Source organism: Coloeus monedula, assembly GCF_965178545.1.
Source record: "Coloeus monedula genome assembly, chromosome: 1".
Lineage (NCBI taxonomy): Eukaryota > Metazoa > Chordata > Aves > Passeriformes > Corvidae > Coloeus > Coloeus monedula.
The window spans coordinates 19,978,628-19,999,518 of record NC_138781.1 but is presented as its reverse complement, the minus strand read 5'-3'; the positions used below and the strand labels follow the sequence as shown (position 1 = coordinate 19,999,518).

At 39.0% G+C, this 20,891-nt stretch overlaps 1 protein-coding gene across 7 annotated transcripts in view; it reads left to right on the top strand.

The window, feature by feature from the left end:
• Window positions 1-20,891, top strand: part of CACNB2 (calcium voltage-gated channel auxiliary subunit beta 2) — a gene marked incomplete at both ends in the record, with an annotated part of 243,356 nt that overhangs the window by 163,053 nt on the left and 59,412 nt on the right. For 5 of the 7 annotated variants that reach the window (XM_082298428.1, XM_082298424.1, XM_082298430.1 and 2 more), the window contains one exon: window positions 1,291-1,410. In XM_082298428.1, the coding sequence (XP_082154554.1) occupies window positions 1,291-1,410 (120 nt within the window). Of the gene's footprint in view, window positions 1-385; window positions 455-1,290; window positions 1,411-20,891 lie in introns of those variants that run through there. The other 2 variants (XM_082298429.1, XM_082298425.1) reach the window with 1 other exon arrangement.

The following is a 20,891-nucleotide window of genomic DNA, read 5'->3' as shown; positions in this document are numbered from 1 at the left end:
GGAAAAAGCCCTAGGTATTTTTCTGTGATCGATCTCAGTTTATGATCAGCTGAAGCATCTCTCACAATATTTACGAAGCCGGTTTTATTTTATGTTTTTATCATTGAAGTTGAGATTTTTGGAGGTGGTGTGGATTTTTGGGAATTTTTTTTAATTTTTTTTTTTCCCCCCTACTGGCATGAGAAAATTTGAAAATTTAATTGCAGTAGAATACTTGGAAACAGGGAGGCTGGAAGCTTGAAACGCAGAGGGAAGAGAAGGAAGGCTCTCACAGCAGAGCATGGATAGGAAAGGAGCTGTGATTCTGCAGTGCTCAGTGTGCACATGTTTTATGAGATCAGTGCCGGGCGCTGCAGCTGCGGACAGTAACTGAGCTGTCTGGCTAATGAAGGCCACCTGGATCAGGCTTCTGAAAAGAGCCAAAGGAGGACGTCTGAAGAATTCTGATATCTGTGTAAGCCCTGCATTTTCCTTATCACCTTATATTGTATGTATTGCAAAGAGGGAGAGAAAAAAGGCGGCGAGGAGAGGACAGTTGTTTTCATTCTGATTGAATTACCAGAACTCTATTTTGTATGCAGGGAGATGCAGAGGGAAAGCAGAGCTGTCATTATTTATAGAGCTGTTCTTGCATTGTGGCTGCTTCCATTGTGGTGATATAGGGACATGTGTTGAGTCCAGACGGATTTTATTAGTTGGAAGTTGATTTGTGGTCATTTGCATGTTTTGCTGAGGGGCAGAGATGGATATGAGCCATTTGCAGTTCTGATGGGGAAAGTGTGTCAGGTAAAGAGGCTGTCCTAAAATAAAAATGCATAGCAGAGGTTAAATCTCTTAGCAGTGGTATTGTGTAATGGTAATTATTGATACTAAATTTGCATTTTGATTATAGAAAGTCTGTTTGCTTGCTATTTCTGTCACTGTTTAGAGTTCTAATTTTTATGGAGCCATCCTTGAAGCTGCTGTGTGTCCTTCAGCCTGCACTGCACCAGTGCTGTAAGTCTACAGAGAAACTGTCTCTGCTTGCTGAAAAGCACACAAATAAGAGTGCAAGGATAGGGCAGGAAATAAAACACTGGAGGAGACACCTGCACTTTTTGAAAGTTTTCAGAAGAAAACATTTACCTAGGCATAATTTCTTCTAAGTGAATTTCCCTTTTGGGCAGTTACTGTCTTTTCAGGGATACAGAAGTAAGAGAAAAGGGAAGGTGTATAACCACTTCTACATTTTTTTTTTTCTTTTTAAACATTAAAGGAACTTGTGGCATTATTTTTCCTTTTCTTTTGCAGGGTTCGGCGGACTCCTACACCAGCCGTCCATCTGATTCAGATGTATCTCTGGAAGAAGATAGGGAAGCAGTGCGGAGAGAGGCAGAGCGACAGGCCCAGGCACAGCTGGAAAAAGCAAAGGTAAGGTGTTGTTTCATGTTACAAACTCATAAAATGCTCGGCTTTAAGCAGGGGTTGAAACTAGATGATTTTGAAGATCCATTCTAACCCAAAGCATTTCATGATTCTTTGTCGTCTCATCCATTAGTGATAAAGTGTTTTTAATGTGTTAACATATAGATTTCATCTCTTATAAACATTCCAGACAGCAGTTGAAAATCTATGCTCCATGAAAAATCACTTAGAATCAGTTTTCTGTAACATGCTCATGACTAATGTATTTCAGAACATTCTTACTTAAGTGTGTGCATTTCTTCTTTTATTAAATATAAGCATTTGTTGCAGTGTGTAGGGTCAAAGCTGAAGATGTTTGTGAAAGTTTGCTCATGGATTGCTACGGCACTTAATGCTTTTACACTGTCAAAAATCAGCCCTCAAACATCCTGTTCATTTCCCTTCAATGAAGGATCAGTCCCTACAAGTAATATGTAAATTGGGAGAATCTGTTATAAGGGTGTTTTTTTCCTAAAGACTTCACTGACTTTCTTTACAGTTTGTGTGTTAAGTGACCCCATGAGTCATTTTCTGTAGGTCTTCTTAAGATTTCTCCTCTCTCCATACTCCTGGCAGATAGTGACAATGTAGTAAGAAAACACTGAATGAGCTTTAGGTTTTTGCTGTGTGTTTATGTATTTTCCATGAGATGCATTTAGGACCGTGAAGGTTTTAGCAGTGAGAATGATGGGCTTGTTTCTTTCATCTGTGCTGTGTCTTTAAATACTATTGCACCTGTAAAAATTGTGCTCATCTTATTATCATTCATTTATCACTTCATTGCAGTTTTTCTTTTTTTGTATGCTACCTGCCAGGTTTAAATGTATTACTGTTTTCTGGTTTTTGTTCTGATATATTTAAATACACCATTAAGATGCCCCCTTAGATCTACCTGATCTGCATTTTTCCCTCACTTTCTCTCTGACTCCCCTTCTTCATTTTGCCTTGTTTTTTAATTCTTTATCTCCTTTCCATCTCCTATACCATTTAATTCTCCACTGCCAGCTTTACCTCTGCTCATTTATGCCACCTGTTTTACAAAGGCTCCTCAGAAATCCATGAGTCCCGATCACTGAGCTCATGTGGCTGATCGTGTGGCAAGGACCAGCTCTGTAAATAATACAGTACTATAATGTACAAGCAGACATCTTCATCGGGCCAGAAAACCTGAATAGGGAAGCCAAAAATGTTATTTTTAAAATTTAATTGTTAACTGATATTTAATAAGAGCTCCTACAGCAGCTTTTTAATGAGCTGCTGGAGTGTGCCAAGTGTAGGAGATGCTGAACATCTCTTTGAAGTTGAATCTTGCTGTCCTGGGATCACTGTAGCAGAAACTCAACAGAAGCACTTCTTCCCTTCAGCCTTGTATCTCAGAGATTGCTGATTGTAGTTAGGAGTTCCAGTTTTATCAGGGGTGGTTTTTGCTAGTTTGAGGTTTTTTGCTCCTGGGAAAGATGATAAGGGCTGCCCTGAAATTCAGGTGAAGTTTTGAATTTTATCAATAAACGCACAATCTTTAAAAGAAAATTTGAAGTAATAGTATCTTGCAGACTAATCAGGGTAGCAGTGCAGTGCTTACTGCTGAACTGATGCATCTCTTAGCAATGAGTAAATCTATGTGAGTGTTGCTATGGGAATTTGGCTTAGTGATGCTGGCTTGAATACATGGACAGCCCTTATGTAATATTCATGACCTCTAGCACAGCTGCCATTGTAGTTTGTAGAGAAACTGCTAGCAGACCCTGACTTCTAAAATCTGTATTTCTATACATAAAACCAATGTTCCCACTCCAGCTGGCATGAGATATAGTCTCTAGGTCTGACACTGTCTGAAACTGTAAGACAACTTGTGAACAGTCAAAGTAGTAAAGGCACTGCCAAAATCAACAATGGGTTATTCCAGCCATAGAAAACACAGAATTAGTTATTTAAATGTTTTTTTTTTTCTTTTAAATAGATTAAGGCTGGAATTAGATTAACATTTTTGTTTCTCTAGTCAAATGTTAAAAGTCATTCCAGGCTGTAATGTATAGAAATCATTTTATGTAAATGCTGTAACAGTGTAATATTAAGTCTAGTGTAATATTTAAATTAATAGTAATAAATAAAATATTATGTACAATTGGTTCTTTTGTTTGAAATAAGTGTTTAAAAATGTGTTTAAGTTAAGACTAACTCAGTAGATGTGAAATATGACAGGGTGTGTTTTTTTGCCTTTGTTGATGATTCAGTCCTTCACCTCCCTGAAACACAGTAAAATTAATGAAGCAGTGGCTGCTGGTGGTGGCTCCTGGCTGCTGTCAGCCCCCAGACCGGTTTGCCACAGGCAGCATGTTTGCTGCCTGCTCCCCACAGCTGCCTTGCCTTTGCCCTGACCGACTTCCAGGCAGAACCAAGTGACAGAGCTGCTTTAACTTTTGCCTCTTCGTATTGTGAGAGGAAGTGCTGATCCTAAATAAAACCATTACAATTATATTTGTCACAGGAATTAGAAGAGGGTGACACACATGAATAATGCAGTGGTGGAGGAAAGATGGTAGCGAATTAAGGTTAGATAAAAAACTATTGAACTGTGTCACACAGTTAATGAAAACAGTTTAATGACATCCATTTTCCTTTGTTACAGCTAGGGAAAACACTTAAACTGAAGATAAAAATATAGTGATAGAGCACACAATGCCAAATTGTTAGGACAATTTTAAGATCTTTAAATTTGGATTTTTATAGCATCTAAGTGTTTGTGTGACATGAAGCCGGAATGTATCTCTGATACCTATCCAAACAGAGAAAATAAAAGTAAAAAGCTTGTAAGGAAATGCACATTCTGGCCACATTTATTTATTTATTTATTTAACACAAGCATTGCTTCTCTGGAAAATGGTTAAGCATATTTTGCTGACTCACTTTGGCATGTGACTTACTGTAAGGAAGGTGGGGCCACGGGCGCATGTTCGGAGTTGTCCAGGAACAGAAAATGAAGAGGCAGCTGGTGAGGCTACCTGCAGGCTAGTGTATGCTCCTGAGGGAAGCAGATCTGAAATGAAGCTGTTAAGCTCGAAGCTGAGATGGAATGTTCTTGATTAGAATAGCTGAGCAATAAAATTGCAAAAAGGCTGAGGTTTTTTTGTTGTTGTTTTTGTTTGGTTGGTTTTATATAGGAAAAAAAATTTAAGGCATTGAGGGTTTCCTCAGTATTCTCCTCACAGACCATAGCACGTGCTAAATCTAGGATAAAGAGAGAGGACCTGTGTTGTGGCCAGATAGGGTAAGCTGATAGCATCCAAATCTAAGGGGTTGTATGCTATTTTACTGAGTTTGCTATTTCCATAAAAACATGGATCTTAAGCATTTAGAAGCAAAAAAAATAACATTAATTGTGTTAGCACTAATAATTTAAAAATTGTCATTTCTACAGTCAAAAAAGCTTTTGAGTTTTGAGGGATGATAATTCAAAATAAATTATGATAAATAAAGTTGGGGTTTTTTTGTCCATTCCTTGCAAGTATTCATTTAAATATTCCTTAAAATATTGCACCAAGTGAGAGGGATGAGATCAAAGGAAAACTGAAGTATTAATGAGAACTTTAAATCCAGTACTAACTGAGCTAAAGTTTGTACATGAGAGAGGGGACTTCAGGAATTTTTGGCCTTCTCCAGTGCCGGTAAAATCAATTAAAATATTCCATTGATTTGTTTTGCCACAAGCAGTTCATATGTTTTGAACCTAGTTTTTGACTGAGATATAATTAGATGTTCCGTAAACCTTTATTCTCGTCTACAAAAGTAGCTTCTTTCTTCTCTTCAATCTCTTCAGATTTTTAGATTTTGCCTTTTTTCCTCCTATGGCTTTAGAGCTCCTTATTCAGAAACAGTTTTCAAGAGATCTATAGAATATTTTCAGCATTTTAGAAAATGATTTTTTTTCCAGTTATTTCTAGTACATTGGGTACTGAAAGTGCCAGTTAATAATTCAGGTTCTGTTTCTCACCTGGGACTAAGAGACAGCTCTTTGTCCTCTGATAAGGATTGTTCTCAACATCCTGTGGTCCTAAAATTTCTTAAATTACTATCAAAATCAGATAATTTCTTTTTGAAGTGATATGATTTTTGGCCTTTGAGAAGTCAGTAATTGTGTTCGTAATAGGAAATCTCAATTCCCCTCAGCTCTGCTTTGTTTGCAGTCCACCTAATGCTCCACTGCTAGCATCCTTTTAGGAGTTTGCAAAAATTTGAAGTATATGTAGTTCTAGTTTTAAATGCCATGAAAATAAATTTTATGTTAAGATGGCGAACCACTGAAATTTTGATACTAAATGTCCCTTTCCTGGGTCTGAGGCAATGATATAAGCTGTCACATTTTGCTTTTTTTGATATGTGCTGTAGTAGTGGTGATGGCTTGTGACTGTGAGTAATAATGCAATGTCTTAAGTGTAATGCATTGCCTCCATGCATGGTTTGGGGACTACAGCTTTGAAATGTGTAGCAGGCTGGGATAATGCCTACACAGCTCTGTGAGGCTGAGGGCATGAAAAAGATTGTCAGATGTAATTATCCAGTGCAGTGTGCCAAGACTAGTTATTTGAGTATTTATTCACTCGCAGACAGGTTTCACAGCCTCGGAATGACCCCATGCTGCTAGCAGGCAGCTGCAAAGCTAGTTGAGGTATGTCTACTGAAGCTGCAGTAGCATTTTTGACAGGCCAGAAGTGCCCATCTCCTTGATGTGCATCCTTATATTATGTCAGTTTGTTCCCTCATGGAGATTCTTTCTATTTTCTCTCAATTACAAGAGCATCATGGTGCTGAACAGCACACAAAGCTATAGCAACACAGGATAGTACTTTGTGTCTGGTAATTTTTTTTTCATTTATTTCTTCTTATTTTCCCTTTTGTTTTAGAATATTTTTATTGCATGTAATCATTTAGATCACTAATGTTGTGTGTCATAGTTGCTGGGATCACATGAGAGCTGGCACAGTGGTCTAGCTGGAAAAAGAATGGGCTGTTGATCCCAAAGTACAGTTGCAAATTGATTGTTGCTTAGCTGCAGGTGAGTTCTGCATTACTGTATCTGCTCAAATCAGGTTGCAGGTACTTTTTTTTCTTCATTTTCTTCATTAATTGCGGCTGCTTTTTCTTAGGAGTGTAACACTGGGATGTGAAGCAGCTTTCTTTATACTCTCTGTGACCTATAGGTTTTTCTTGTTGGTATTCATGATCTATTGTGTCTTCAATTTGAGTGTATATACTTGTTCTACACTAGTGCCTGCCATTATATTGGTTAATTTCCCTGAACAATTTATCCCTTTTTACCATTGGGCTGCATTGTTTGGGGGCTGGAATTCTTTCTTCCAGTGGGGTCTCATGTAATCTGGAACCAAATGCCCCAGAGACAGTACCATCTCTAGTTAGAAGGCATCTGTCACCTCCCATTCATACTGTGATTCAGGTGATGAAATGTGTTTGTTAAGCAGCATTTCCTCTTCTGCTTCTTGGGTTTGAGTAGCTAAAAAAGAGTGCAGGGATATTAACACAGCCTACATTTAGATACGTAACTGTAGATAGATACTGTAGTATCCTGGAGTTCTTCAAATAATAGGGAAAAGAGATAAATTATCTCCAAGGAATGGATGCAATACTGAGGTTCTGAGGACAACCAGAGCTCTTCTGCCTGCTCTTTTACCTGCTGCTTTCACACGAGCCTACTCCCTTGATGAGATGTCTTTGTTCTGACTTATGGTTAAATTGCCATATAAAGGGCAGAAGTACCAGTGGTACTTTGTGTAAAACTAAATAACTTCTTTATTAAAAGCAGTGTGAAAGAAGTATTTTAACGAAAGTAGGTGTTGTAAGCCAGGTGCAAACATCCTCGCCTGGATGTTTTTCTGCTCCTTGTCCTGCAGGTCTCTGAGCTGTCAGCCTCTGCTGCAGGTCCCAGCAGAGATTCTTGAAACCTCATGTGCCTGCATCCTACCTGTGGCTGCTGAGCCAAGCTGCAGATAAGGTGTACTCAGGCCAGGCCTCTCTGTGCCTTGGGGGGTGGTGACAGATGGGTCTGGGTGTTGAGCCAGATGCTCATGTGGGGGTCAGCAGAATCTTCTGAGTGTCATGGGAATCATACGAGAGGATGAGACGTGGCCTTGGGGACCTTCTCTGTGACTGCTGGAGAGTGAATGTGGCATGGGAAAGGAGGAATTAAGGTATGTCTTTGCAGGCTGCTCAGGCTGGTACAATGGTGAGCACTTCCACTGATGCTAGATAGAGGCAGATGCTGCTGGTTGCTCTAAGCAATGTCATTTCCACTTAAGACACATATGACCCAGTTCATTAACTTTCTTGAGGTTTATAGGGTCTGATTTACTTTTTCCAACATCCAAGACAGTAATGTGATCCAAGACACTGTAATCCAGAGCTTCACTTTTAGCAGCAGCTGCTCCACCTATTAGATGCTGTGGGTTTCTTAATGGTTAACAAATGATTTTTCTACCTAAAGGGGAATAATGTAGAGGGGAACATAGGATTTCAGGGCATGACCCATTGTTAAAGGTAGCTACAATGTTTGTGATCTTTGAATATAAATGTCTGTGGTTCTTGACCTCTGACCCTGAGATCAGTTCAGTTGGTCAGAGCATGGTGCTAATAAATGGGCCGTTTGCTTGAGATCCTTGTAGGTCCCTTTGGGTCCCTTCCAACTTACAACATTCTGTGAATCTGTAAACAGGAGCAGAAAGGAATTGTTAAAAGAAGACATGCACATGTAATTATGTCTGTGTGGGCTTTTACACATATATGTACACATTATATATATCCATATACACATCCCTGTGTGTATATGCAAATACCTTTGGTTACATGGCTGCATGCATTAGATAACTATCACTGGTGACTTGAACTGGCCATTTATATCCTACAGCTGCACAACTTCCTGTTGTAAAATGGTTGGTTTGTATGCGGGGAGAACTGTTGTACCAAAGTATTAACTTGTGTAAAAACACAAAGGTTTTGTCAGAGAACAAAGTTATTCTGTGATCTGGTAGTGGAATGTCATGGGATTTTTGGAAGCAGGAATGGGTTAGAATAAGGACTTCAGTGCAGGCAACAAGTGTCTCACCTTGCAGAGGTGCCTGAGCTCACACTAACACACGTGATGTGGCACAGTGCCTTGGAGAAAAACTTGTTTGGACAACAAAGCCCTGTGCTTTCTGCTTCCTGTGCGGAGAGGACTGTTTTCCAACGAGTTCAGGAGCTAACCTGATTTCTGTTAGAGCAGACACCTGGCTGATGTGTATTATTATGCAGGGAAGTACTTGTCATCTGCAGGGAAAACAAACCTCCAGACACAGTTTTGAGTCCTTGGCAAAGATCTGAATCCCTTTCTTTCTCACTAACCCAACCTCACAAAAAATAGGAAGAAAGAAGAAAAAACCCGCAAGTATCTATAGTTTTGGTTTTATATATAATCAGAAAAAAAAAATGGAAGGAAACTTCAAAAATAATCTCTTTTTTTCATCATAATTGCAACTAGTTTTATAAAATTACATGCAAGATGCCAAGGAGTTCTAACTATAGGTAGCATTAGAGTGCTTTGATACAAAATTAGACTGACATTAGATGCTAATTCTAAAGTGTTCCCTTTGGAAAATTTAATATTAGTTACATAAACTAGTTGCTGACTGTATAAAACTTTAAAAAAGTAAGTAAGAACTCAAAATAATCCTGTAATACCTGGGAGAAGGATACTCTGTGTTCCCAGGTTAGGAACATTTGAAGTGCAAAACTCTGCTTGAACTTTGAAGAGTGTCTAGATTCTGCATAATTCAGAGTATTAGAGAAATTAATTAAAAATGAAGATTCAGAGAGGTCCCACTGGTGCTTTTCTGCTTGTGTTCTGGATATGTTCTGGTATTTTCTGGATGTGTTCCTGCCATACTTTTGTGTATATTCTGCAGAAAGCCAGTGCATATCCTAGAGCAAAAAACTTCCCCCAAAACTCACCTGTGGAGCCTACAGAAGCTCTGAACATTTCCTCTGTATATTAACGTCCAATCCTACTCTGACATTTTCCTCCAGCATTTCATAACCACCTGGGTTGTATTCCCAAATTAAATACGATAAACACTCTGTTTTATACTTTAGAGGTAAAAGTATATACTAGATGCATTTTAGGCTGCCACAAAGCATCAAAGATTAAACAGACATTTATCCTTTGTGAAAGTATAGATAGCCATTTACCCTTTTTCTTTTATTTTTGTGATGGAAATGTTGCCAGTGGGCTTTAGTCCTATAACTTTCACAACTACCTAGTTTTGTTTTTACTTACTCAATTGGACAAATTCAGCTCTAATAAGAAGTAAGCAAGCAAGCAAATACTTTTATTCAATCTGATATGAAATCTTAACTGTCTCGGTTTTGAAAGACAGGTGTCTGCTAAGGAAGGCAGAAGCCCCCCCTTGAAGTGGCAGACATAACCAGTCAAACAAAACAACAATAACTCTGGCAGTACCAGCAAACAATCCCAAACCCAGTGCCAGCCTTCTCGGCTGTCGGGCCCTTTCCCCTCGGGTGCAGTTCCGCTCGCAGCCGGCAGGGGCGCTGGCGGCTCCCGGTGAGCAGGGCAGGTGCGATGGTTCCCCCGCGGCTGCAGGGGGCGCTCCGGAGCGAGCTCGGGGAGCACGCGGCACTGGCGGCCTGGGATCGCGGGAAGGGATGGGACAAAGGCTTCGCAAACCCCTGGGCAGCCGATCCCGGACTCTCAGGAACGGCAGGCTGGAAACGGCAGGCGGGAGCAGCAGGCTAAAGCGGCAGGCTAGAGCGGCAGGGACGAACGCAAATCCCGGGTGGCAGGCGAGATGTATCCAGATGGGAGAACCCCACGGATGCCCAGGCAGGCAGGGCGAGCAGGGCTACAGCGTAGCAAAAGCTCGAAGCAGCAGCAGCGGGGCAGGGCAGCCACAGCTCGGCCTCCAGCAGGGCAGGGAAAGCGGCTTTTGGGGTCCCGGCGTTGTTTCCAGCAGGAAGAAAAAAGCGGCCAAAAGAAGGAAGAAGCAGCTCCTTTCTCTGCAGCTTCTCTCTCCGGACGCTCAGAGCGAACTGACCCCACACCCAGGTGTAGACAAAGGAGTAGCCAGGCCCGCCCCACCCCCCTTTTTGTCTTTCTTAAGTACAGCTATTTGTCCCCTAGCAACATGCATATGGGAGAAAATTCCTTTAACAGGAAAAAAAACTAAGACTAAACTAAAACCCCAACATTAACATACAACTTTCATATGGTATTCTCTAGCTTTAGATGAGATAGTAATCACTGAAATATTACTTCTTGGAGTTATTTTTTAAAAAATGCTTTTTTCTCCTTGCTAAATAGCTAGAGGGTGATATTTAAATCCAATTTTATTGTTAGCAGGACCTGCAAACAGTACCTGTTTTTAAAAATGATTCAATGTCCAGCAGTACAATGGTACAGAAAATTCAGATTAATATTGTTGCAGAGAATTCAAGGGTTTCTCCTATTTTATTTTTCTTTTCTATCTCCAGCTTTACTTTTCTTAGTATTCTCCCTGGCCAGATTTGGGTCATTTTAGCGTACTGTAATTGTTATATTACTTTTTAGTTTATTCAATTGGTTGTGTCTCGCAACTGACATTAAAATAAGAACTTTTCATTCAATTATTCTTAGATGTGAGACTTCCTCTTGCTTGTTGGTGTGTAAATATGTGAGGTAAGTACACGTCAGTGAGATTGCCCTTGAACCTCACTTTGGAAATCTTACCAGATAAGATACATATTTTCAAGGTGATTTGTTGTTTACATCTAGAATACAGAATCCAGTTGGAACACTGATGTTTTATTTTCAGTGTTTTTAACAAATCTGCATTTGACAGGTATGGAAAGCAGGGATGCACCCCATGGTTTGAATTTTGTTGTGCAAATATACTTGTATTATTGAACTGCAAGTCATCCTTTTTCAGTGACTGGAGGAAAAGCCAAGGGAAAAAACAACTTGAAAGGGAAGAGATGAAGGATCAAACTGCAGCTGCTTTGATTATTTTGACTGGAGATGTCAGATTGTTGAAGTGAGAGAAGAAATGAGCCTGCTGCTTTTTGGCTCCATCCATTCAGCCAATTACTTGAAAATGAATTTTAAAAAGTTGTTGGATTCTAATGTTTTGGTTAGGGTAAAACATGAACACAAAGCACTTGGGGTTACTCTGTGTCTCTATCACCTCTGTCATAAGAGAAACACTTCCTCACTGAAGTGAAAATGAGAAGTGGCGCTGGGAGTCTGCCATCTTGTAAATCAGCTGGGCACGTTGCTTTTAATAATCAGCAGTAATAAATGGCAGGAATTGGAAAGGAAAATCTATTTCTGGCTTTCAGAAGCAGTCAGATTACAGATGAACATATCCTTCCCAGAGGAGCTATAAGGGAATGTACTACGTTTATCCCAGCTCTCTCATTACTTTGACCCTTTATTCCCTTTTTGCAATGAGGCACGTGATTCACTCACAGAACACACATTTCCTTGCCTTCTGCCCTGGTGTTTTCTGGTGGTTTAATCCAATTGAGATATAACACAGATCCACCACGGAAGTACTCTACTGTGCTGCCTTTATAGTAGCCGTGGCATGTTCAGTGGGCTGGGTCTGGGGTTGAGTGAGAGCCTGCCTCATCCAGCTGCCTTCCAAGTGCTTGAGCTGCCTTCTGCAGGCACAGGGATGTGACATTTCCTGACAGGTACATGAGGAAGAGGAGTGTTTTCAGTGCCTGTCCCCACTCAGCTGGCAGTGACCTGGGGGACCCCGATAACTCCAGCAGCCTGTGCCAGAGGAGATGGGTGCTTTCCTCTTGTGAGGTGAAGGAAGACACAGCTGTGTTGGTGTACATGGCTGTATACATGTGAACTCTAATGAAATTCTTGTTCCTCAGAAAGGGAGAGATTCCTTACTCCTAGATTTAAACTCACCATAAAATCACCAGGTTAAATCACCCAATGTAATCCAAATCCCTGCTCTTTGCTTTCCAGAGCAAGAGCTTGTCTTGTCCCAGTGCTGGGTAAAATCTCCAAGGGAAGCCCTCAATCCAGGAGCTTTTCTTGGAAGCCCATGATTATGGTAGAGGCCTGAGGGCAAGGGGAAGTTAGGGAAGGGTAAAGGGGGGAAAAGTGTTTTGGAAAGGAATAGACACTGTGTGGATTGACTAACACAGCCTTGTTCTGTGATTCAGCTTGAAGAAAATCCAGTGGGAAGGAAAAACAGGGAGCTGTTCTTGAATTGGCATTCTTGAGCAGGTTTGAAAGATTCGACTTCTACCTTGTATTTCTCAGACTTGACTATTTCTCTCACACCCTTTGACTGTGCTGTGTCTCTCTGGCAGCGCAGTTTCATGGCAGTGGCTTTGGCTCAAAGCATTGTTTTGAGAAGTTTCCATCTGCAGCTGCTCAGTTCATTTGTTTCAGGAGGGCTGTTTTGAAGCCAGCTTAGTTAGTGGTATGGGGAGTGCTCCAAACCACAAGGCTGCACCTTGGTGGGTGTACCCTTTTCAGCTGAGAACTCCAGCTTCTCCTGTGTGAGTTGAGATCTTGCTCTTAATCTCCTGCTGATCCCATTTCCTGATACAGCAGCACATGCCATTGGGTGTTTGTTTGCCTGTTGCCAGTGAATTGATTACTCTTAAAGACTTTTCTTCAGAAGCTGTCTGATGTGAACAGGGACATGGATACACACTTGCTACTTAATTCCAGGAAAATGAGCAAGACATAAAAGGTCGTAAAGCAATGTATCTGCTCTGTCTGCTTCATTCTGTCATGAATGGAGAAGGTCTTATTTTGGACTCAAAAATTACATGTTCCAGACTTTCTTCCTGAATGCCCCTGCAAATCCAGTAGAAATTTTGTCTAATGCAGTCTGGTGGATAGTTGTGTTCAAACAGTCAGAAGTAAAACTACATTTTCTCCTTAAACTTCAGTGTATATTGCAGCAATTTCACTGTACTCATGAGCTATAGGCTGTCTGCTGTGACTGCAGGACTGTTGCACGCTAAGACAGGAATGAAGACAGCCATAATTCAACAGCTGGAACATATAATACAGATACCATTCTGTATGCATCTTTCATCACAAAGACAGTTTTTGACAGCTTTTTCTGAGTTTTGTGCACACTGAGTTCTTGAAGCTACGTTGATTAATTCTAGACACCATAAGTGTCTGCTCTTGTACATGACTTCCTACAGAGTCTCCCTGTGTGTTTTAATGCTGACTTGAAGTTCTCACAACAGTGACCTGTTGACATAAAAGACATCCCACACTACATGTAATAAACCATACCCACTCCTTTATGAGACCCTGGATTTGCAGAGATGAAAGGCCACTAAATACAGTCTAATTGTATCTTGTTCTCAGATGTTGATATGAAACTAAAATTCATCATGTGTGTATCAGTAATATAAATTTTATTATTTCAACATAGAAACACTTTTTTTGAAAAACTAAAAAAAATATTGATGCATAACTGATACTGTCAAGTTTCTTATGTATCTATACAAACCAAAATAACTTCAAGTCCTAAATTCATTTATTTGAAGTGATAAAGCATGTATTTGTTTTGTGAGATAGTTCATTTAGGTGCTCATATAGCGTATTCAGTGTCAATACTGCTATGATGTCTGTTCAGATTCTGTTTATCCTTATAGCATCAAGCTCTAGGCATAATAGAAGAATACTACATTAGTTTCTTTTAAAAAGATCTGAAAAAGAAGTGGTGATTTTCATCAAAATAATTTCTCTTCAGGAATTTCTGTAAACCACAGCTAACACAGGAACCTCCATGTCAAAACCCACAAACAATTTTCTTCCCTGTTAAAACTACTTGGGTTTTTTTGAATATTTTAAGTAGAAGTAAAAGATACTAAGTGGCAAAGTACACATAAGGATTTATGTGGCATTAATACAGCTGGAAAAAAATTCATGTACTGATCCCTCTTCCAATTCAGAGCAAAGAAATATTTAAGCATTTAAGAGATATATGGGAGACTCAGTCAGGATACCATTCTTCTTGATTTATATCAAGGAATTAAGTTAGTTTATTTTGCTCCAGGTTTGTTTTTTTTTATTCTTATGGAGCCAGTCTGAAAGTTTAGATGGAGAGAAAAGTGGAATAAGGTCTTATCAAATCAGTTAAATCTCTTAATACTCTTTTTTCAGTGGCAGAACTCTGAATGGAAATAGAAGATAATATCTTAGACTATTTTGGGACAGTTCAGAACATAATGTTTGGATTTAGGTTTTAAATTAAGCAGCTAATGAAGGTCTAAGAGCACACTTGTTATTGTTCAAGGAATATAAATTTAATTGATCAATCTGGTATTGATTTTCAGAGAGTCAAAATATGGTTTTTTCAGAGTTTTTTTTCAAATTTTTGCAGAATTCTGTCTGTTAAAAAAGTATTTTTACTTCTTGCTATTGTAGATTTTTGCTTAAATATGAAGTCCTTAAGTTATTTTATCATAGCTTTTTCAGTACATTCAGTATTCTTTGTGACTTTGATTTTTCACATTTTATATATAAAGTTTGAGATTTTTAGTAAAGTATGAGGTCTCTGATAACATAAAAGGAAGATAAATGGTTGAAGACTCAGCAAATTAAGTGTATTATTTCTTTTAGCAAACGTTGAGTAGCTGCTGTGTGTTGCTTTAGCTGCTCTGAGGACAGAAACAGCTTTAGCAAATGCTGGGCCCTGTGTGAAATCAGTATCTAGTATGCGTGTAAGAGAAACCTTTTGCAAAGGTGGGGGATGCACATATTCTTGCATAATACTGTCAAATTTAGCAGTAAGTTGAATAACACGCAAATAAATTTCATGTGTGGAGGGTAAGGCTTCCCTAATTAGCTGTAAAAGGCCAAATGATTGGTGCTAAACACTGTATTATAGCAGTAAAAATCTGCTGTAATGCATCCTTCACTATCATATTGAAGAGATTGCTGGGTGTGGTGGTCAGTGGTGTTTCAGAAAACATAGTATAACATCATAGTAAGCCACTGCTTGTGGTTCACTGCACATTGTCTGAGACACTCTGTACTTGCAGAAAGTTGTTTCATTTTGGAAGGGGGCAGAGAGGATAAAATCTCTCAAATCTTCTTTAAACATTCTGCAGATGCTTCTGATCCTTTTGTTTACCTCTGAATCCCAACACACGCTTCCTCAGTGTGTGCCCTCTGGAATGACCAAGAGAAGTTTTAATGCCAGATTCTCCTCCAGTCGACTTTTAGAGGTAGAAAACATTTAAATTGCATTCCCTGACTGGTAGCTCAGACATTTCACGTCCTTGCTAAAAGCCGGCTCAGGCTGGCGTGGTAAGTGAATGGCATGGAGACCCATAATGACATTGTCTTGTCCCCAGTATGTGCTTTGAGACCTGGTTTCAGCCCCATAAAAGGGTGAATTTCTTGGATCAGCTTCTTTACAAAAAAAATACAATAGGTCTATTTGGTAACACATACACGGCAGTTAAATTATTAATTCCTCTCAGGGTCAAATTTGATAAGTTTATTTTAATGTCATTCTAGAAACTAAAAGGAAAAAAAAGTGTTATATATTAAATGGACCCTAAATCTCTCCACTTCCCCTTAATTTGAGAGGAGGTAGGCTGCATATGCAGAAATCCAGTTTTGAGTAACATTTTGTTTACTGTTGAATCTTTAAATTGAAATGTGAATTCTGTATTCAAGTCTTGGCTTAGTCATCATGTTTAGCCTAGTTAAAGTAGAAATTAGTGGATAGGCTTTTAAATTTTTTTTTAAATTACTCTGATCAGTTTAGAATGTCTATCAAGGCAGGCACTTATTACATGTATAATGTATGTATGCAGATAGGAGGTACAGGTAAAGAAAAGAGCCTGCACTGACTGTGAAAGAAGTCTGTTTGTTTGTAAGTAGGCTGTAGAGAATTTCTGCATGTTAAGTAGTGAAAGAAGTTCTTTCAACTTTAAGTCAAAATGTAGTCCATGAAGCTAAGTGCTTTTATCCCACAGTTACTTGAAAAAAGACATGAGTCATCAACTAAATAAAGTTTACATTTTAAAAAGGAACATATTCCAATATCCCAAATATGCTGTATTTAAACGTGTTCCTAAGCAGAATTCATTTACAGTTATTTTTGTTTTCTGTTGGACTACACTAATCAGTTAATGATGTAAAAATTAACATTTTACTATAGATGAATGCTGTGATCCAGCTCCCTTGCTGGGATAGCTATTATGTGACTGCATGGTGAGAATGTTGGCTGAAAGGAATTGAAAATACACATAAAACCATGTCTGAAGGCCATTCTGAAGTAGGGCTCAATTTCATTATTAAAATACCCTCGGGAGTACATTGTAAAAGACTTCTGCTTCACTTCATAAATAATGAGTACATGATATCTGATCCAGTGCCATTCATCTCACCTCTGTATTTGTCAAGAAGGTACTTTATAGCGTGGATATATATATATATATATATATATATATATATATATATATAGGTTTTATATCTAGATATAAATTGACTAGTCCTAATTTCCTGAAATGCAAGGTTTGTCTAGATTTCATTAGAACAGAGGATTGCATCCAAATTGACATCTTGTTGGACAACTACAACAGCTCTGTTTGGTGGTCGTTTTACCCTCATTTTCTCAATCTCTCTATATATTTTACCTGGCATCTTACTCTCCTTAGATTTCTCGTTCTTTCCTTTACTCTTTTCCTCAGTTTCTCCTTACTATTCATGATGATGAGATGTCCAGTCTCTGGGCAGCCTGCTCCTTTCCTTCCTGCTTGGCTGGAGCATCTCCGCAGGCAGATAGTGGTGCAGGGGATGAGGAGGGGCTGGGAGCTGCTGGCAGTCATGTGGGAAGATGAGGCACCAGCCATCACAGTAAGTGAGTGTCATTTTTGGAAATCTCGAAAGCTCCCTCTTGTTTAAAGAGGAAAGAAGAGATTATGAGGGGAAGGCTAAGACCTGCTTTGCAGAAATTCCTTCATCGCCAGTAGCTGGCTCCTCAGCTGTGGAAATAAAACCAACTGTGTAGACAGCACACATCATCTATCCTTCGTTGTCTAATCTAGTTGTCTAGTCTAATCTAGGTGTCTTCCTCAACTGTCTTCATTCACGTCTTTGCCAAGCAATTAGCAAGTTGGGTGAAACTCTCAATGCCAGAATTAAACTACCTTGCAAGAGAGCAGGAACTTTCTTCTTTTCAGTAGCAGTGAGAAAAAGGGTCATTGAATGTGTGAATTCTTTCCAAATGCACACTTGTATGATTTCCTTACAGTTCTTTGGTGGGTTTTTTGTGTTCTCATCAGGAACAGAGCATTTCATCCCTTCCCTTTCCTTTTTAGTATATTGTTATTATTTTTATATTTTTTTTGCAGTTAGTTGGCTTTTTTAATAATCTTATAATGTGTCAGACATTTTTCCTCTCCTTGAAAATGATCACTGGTCCACAGAATGAGAGTAATACCCCTATTGTTCTTGGTTCTGTGTTTCTTTGTTCTCTTCCTTTCTTAATGTTGAGACTTTACTTCCTGCCCTGTTTGTGTGTTGTGATAACAAAGACAATATTGGGAACAGCTATACTGGTAAATGCAGTAGTCTAGTCTGTTAAATGTCTATTAAATAGAATAGAACATCTCTATAGTTGATATATTTTTAATTACTATGTTCTATTTGTCTGATGAAAAAACACAAGCAAATTGACACTTCTCATACTAAAAGTGTGGTTTACTGTTGCAAATAATGCCATTGCATTCATCTCTGTTGCATTTGCTTTCCTCACAGTCAGTTTCCTTTGCTGAGCTTCCTTTGCTTATGTTTTTTAATGACAGAGGAACACTGTCTTTCTGTAGAAAAGAAGGTGCAATGATTGCAAATTAATGGAATGTGAGGTATTAAGCTGTTCATGCATTGAGCATACTTGTATAGATATCCTTTCAAGATTACTGAGCAACAGTGAGAAACGTTCCATGTTTTCATGCCTTATTTATTGGTTGGATCTCTTGAGTTTGCAAAGGTACTGCTTTCCTTCACTCGAACCACCAAATATGTTCTGCAAGCTCTCATAGTAGTTGGCACCAGGTTGCAGATCAGGAGCCCTGAAAGGACTATTCACTGTGCTGAGGTAGAGAATTTGCAAACATTAATTTTGGAGGGGCTCTGATTGTACAGCCCTCAGCATTATACATGGAAAGGATAAAGACAGAGATGATATTTGCCTCTTGAATTCTGGATGTGGCTCTAACTTTATTCTTCTGTTTGTGAACATTTGGTACTTTCAAAGGCTAAAACCAGCTCTTCACAGCATAAAACTGAACAATATTTAACTCGAAAGATTCCTTTTGTCCTTTTCCTTACCAGAGTTATAAGCATGCAAATGAGAGGAAAAAAATCAATGTCTAAATCTGATTTGTATGACTTACAGTCCTGCATAAGCAGAATTTTTTACAAGTTTTACCTTATGTTGTTGCTTAGTTTGAAAATTAAGGAGACCAAGGAGAAGGTTTCCTGCAACATCAGCTTGGAAAAAATCAGCATTTCAAACTTAATTTTTATAAAAGAAAACAGAGTACAGATACAGCTTAAGTGACATGGGAATGGTTGTGTCTGTTCCTGGTGCATTAGGTTTATTATTGCACTTATAGTATGTTTTAAAAACCATAAAAAGTAGAATTTTAATAATTAGCCCACATTTCTACAAATAAAAGTTTTCTGTTCAACAGAAAAACATAAGTATAACCCCAGCGATCTTTGGTTTTAGTTTATTTATTAATTGTAGTAATAAAAAAAGCTAACGTATTTGTGATTTTTGATAAGAGTAGAATGAAGATAGGAGAAATACGATACTGAAAATATTTGCTGGATGCTTCTTCAACAGTTTTGAAGAAAAAATTTCAGTGATGTGGGAAAGAACCATGATTAAATGATGTCCATTCATCCAGCTAAGTTTAGCTAACAACATGCTTATTTTTGAGGAAGCAAAAACCTTTGAGCTTTTTCTGTTGTAATCTTTAGGGAAAAAGAGCCAAATTCTATGTTTGGCTTACAGACACCAATGTGTTTGATTTGGGGAGATTGAAGTCTTGGGAGAAGTTTGGTTGAGCCATTACCAGGTTTTGACTCTTGAAAGGAATGGACAAAAGCAAGCACTTTATATGGAAAGCTGGGAATTTATTGTTAGTTTAATCAAAGAACTAGTGTTATTCCAATTTCAATAGCTCAGAATTATATGTGGTTAAAAGGATGTACACACAAACTGATATTTTCCTTTTTTACCTCTGCACCACTGGGTCCTAAGGTCAGTGGCAGCTGTGTTTAGGGTGGGGGTGCATGGAGTCATCACAGCATCCTTACTGGTGGTTTCTTCCTCTTCCATATAAGGTCCATCTTGAACTGTTCTTACCTGTTTGTCAGCATGCTTTGGGGCTTGCATTGGGCTTTAATTTTCCATTACAACTATTGCTGCTGATAAGGGTTCTTTGTTCTCTTTTTATCCCCTAACCCTGTTTTTACGTAGTGCCTGAATTGTGTTGTTTAATGTCCAGTCTTAGAACACTGTGCAAGTTGCTTCTAGCCCTTGGGCCATTTATTCTAGGGACATAGAGAGGCCACTCCACATAGGGTCATTATTTGTTATTACTGATTAGTTGCAGAAATATATCCAATAGGTGTTCCACAACACAGTTGTACAGAGCTAGGCAAAAGGCAAAGCAAAGTGCGTGCCTGTTACCGGGACTTAGATAATTTCTGATAGGAGCAAGTCTCCTGTCAGGGAAGCACAAGACCCTTGGATCTGTGGTGTTAACAAAAGGCTTGTGGCCTGTCACAAGAGACAGCAGAACTTTATTTCTTTGTCTCCAAGGCCTGCAGAATGTTGATGTTTATATGCTCCTTCATTTGCGTTGGCACTTCTTGCATCTTTTCCAGTGAGCCTTTGAAAGAAGAAGATCTGCAGAGATACCAGAGAGGCATCATGACAGCACCAAGGGCTGAGGGGCTGGGCTGGGCGGGGTTTTACTCAGTTAATACTGACACAGTTAACAGGAGAAGGGAGAGAGGATGTGGTGAGAGTCCTTTGAGAGAGAGGAAGGAGAAAATACCAAAGAAATTTAATAAACAAAAATTTAGGAGGTCTGAGAAGCACAGCTTGTGATGAGGGACAGTGAAGGGATGGAAATAAAGGGGGGGGGGGAGATCAGAGAAGCAAATGCAATTTTCCCAGTTGCAGACCTCAAGAAGTTGCAAGATTAACACCAAAAATAATATCATTTTTTAAGTGTGCTCCCAAGTTTCTGAGCCTTTAGGCAAGGTTTGGGAAATATTTTCAAGGCTTCTTTCATATTTGTAAGGACTAGAATATAAACCTTTTTTTAAAGATCATGGACTTTTAAGAGTAAGAACCAAATAATCCAGGACTTAAGAA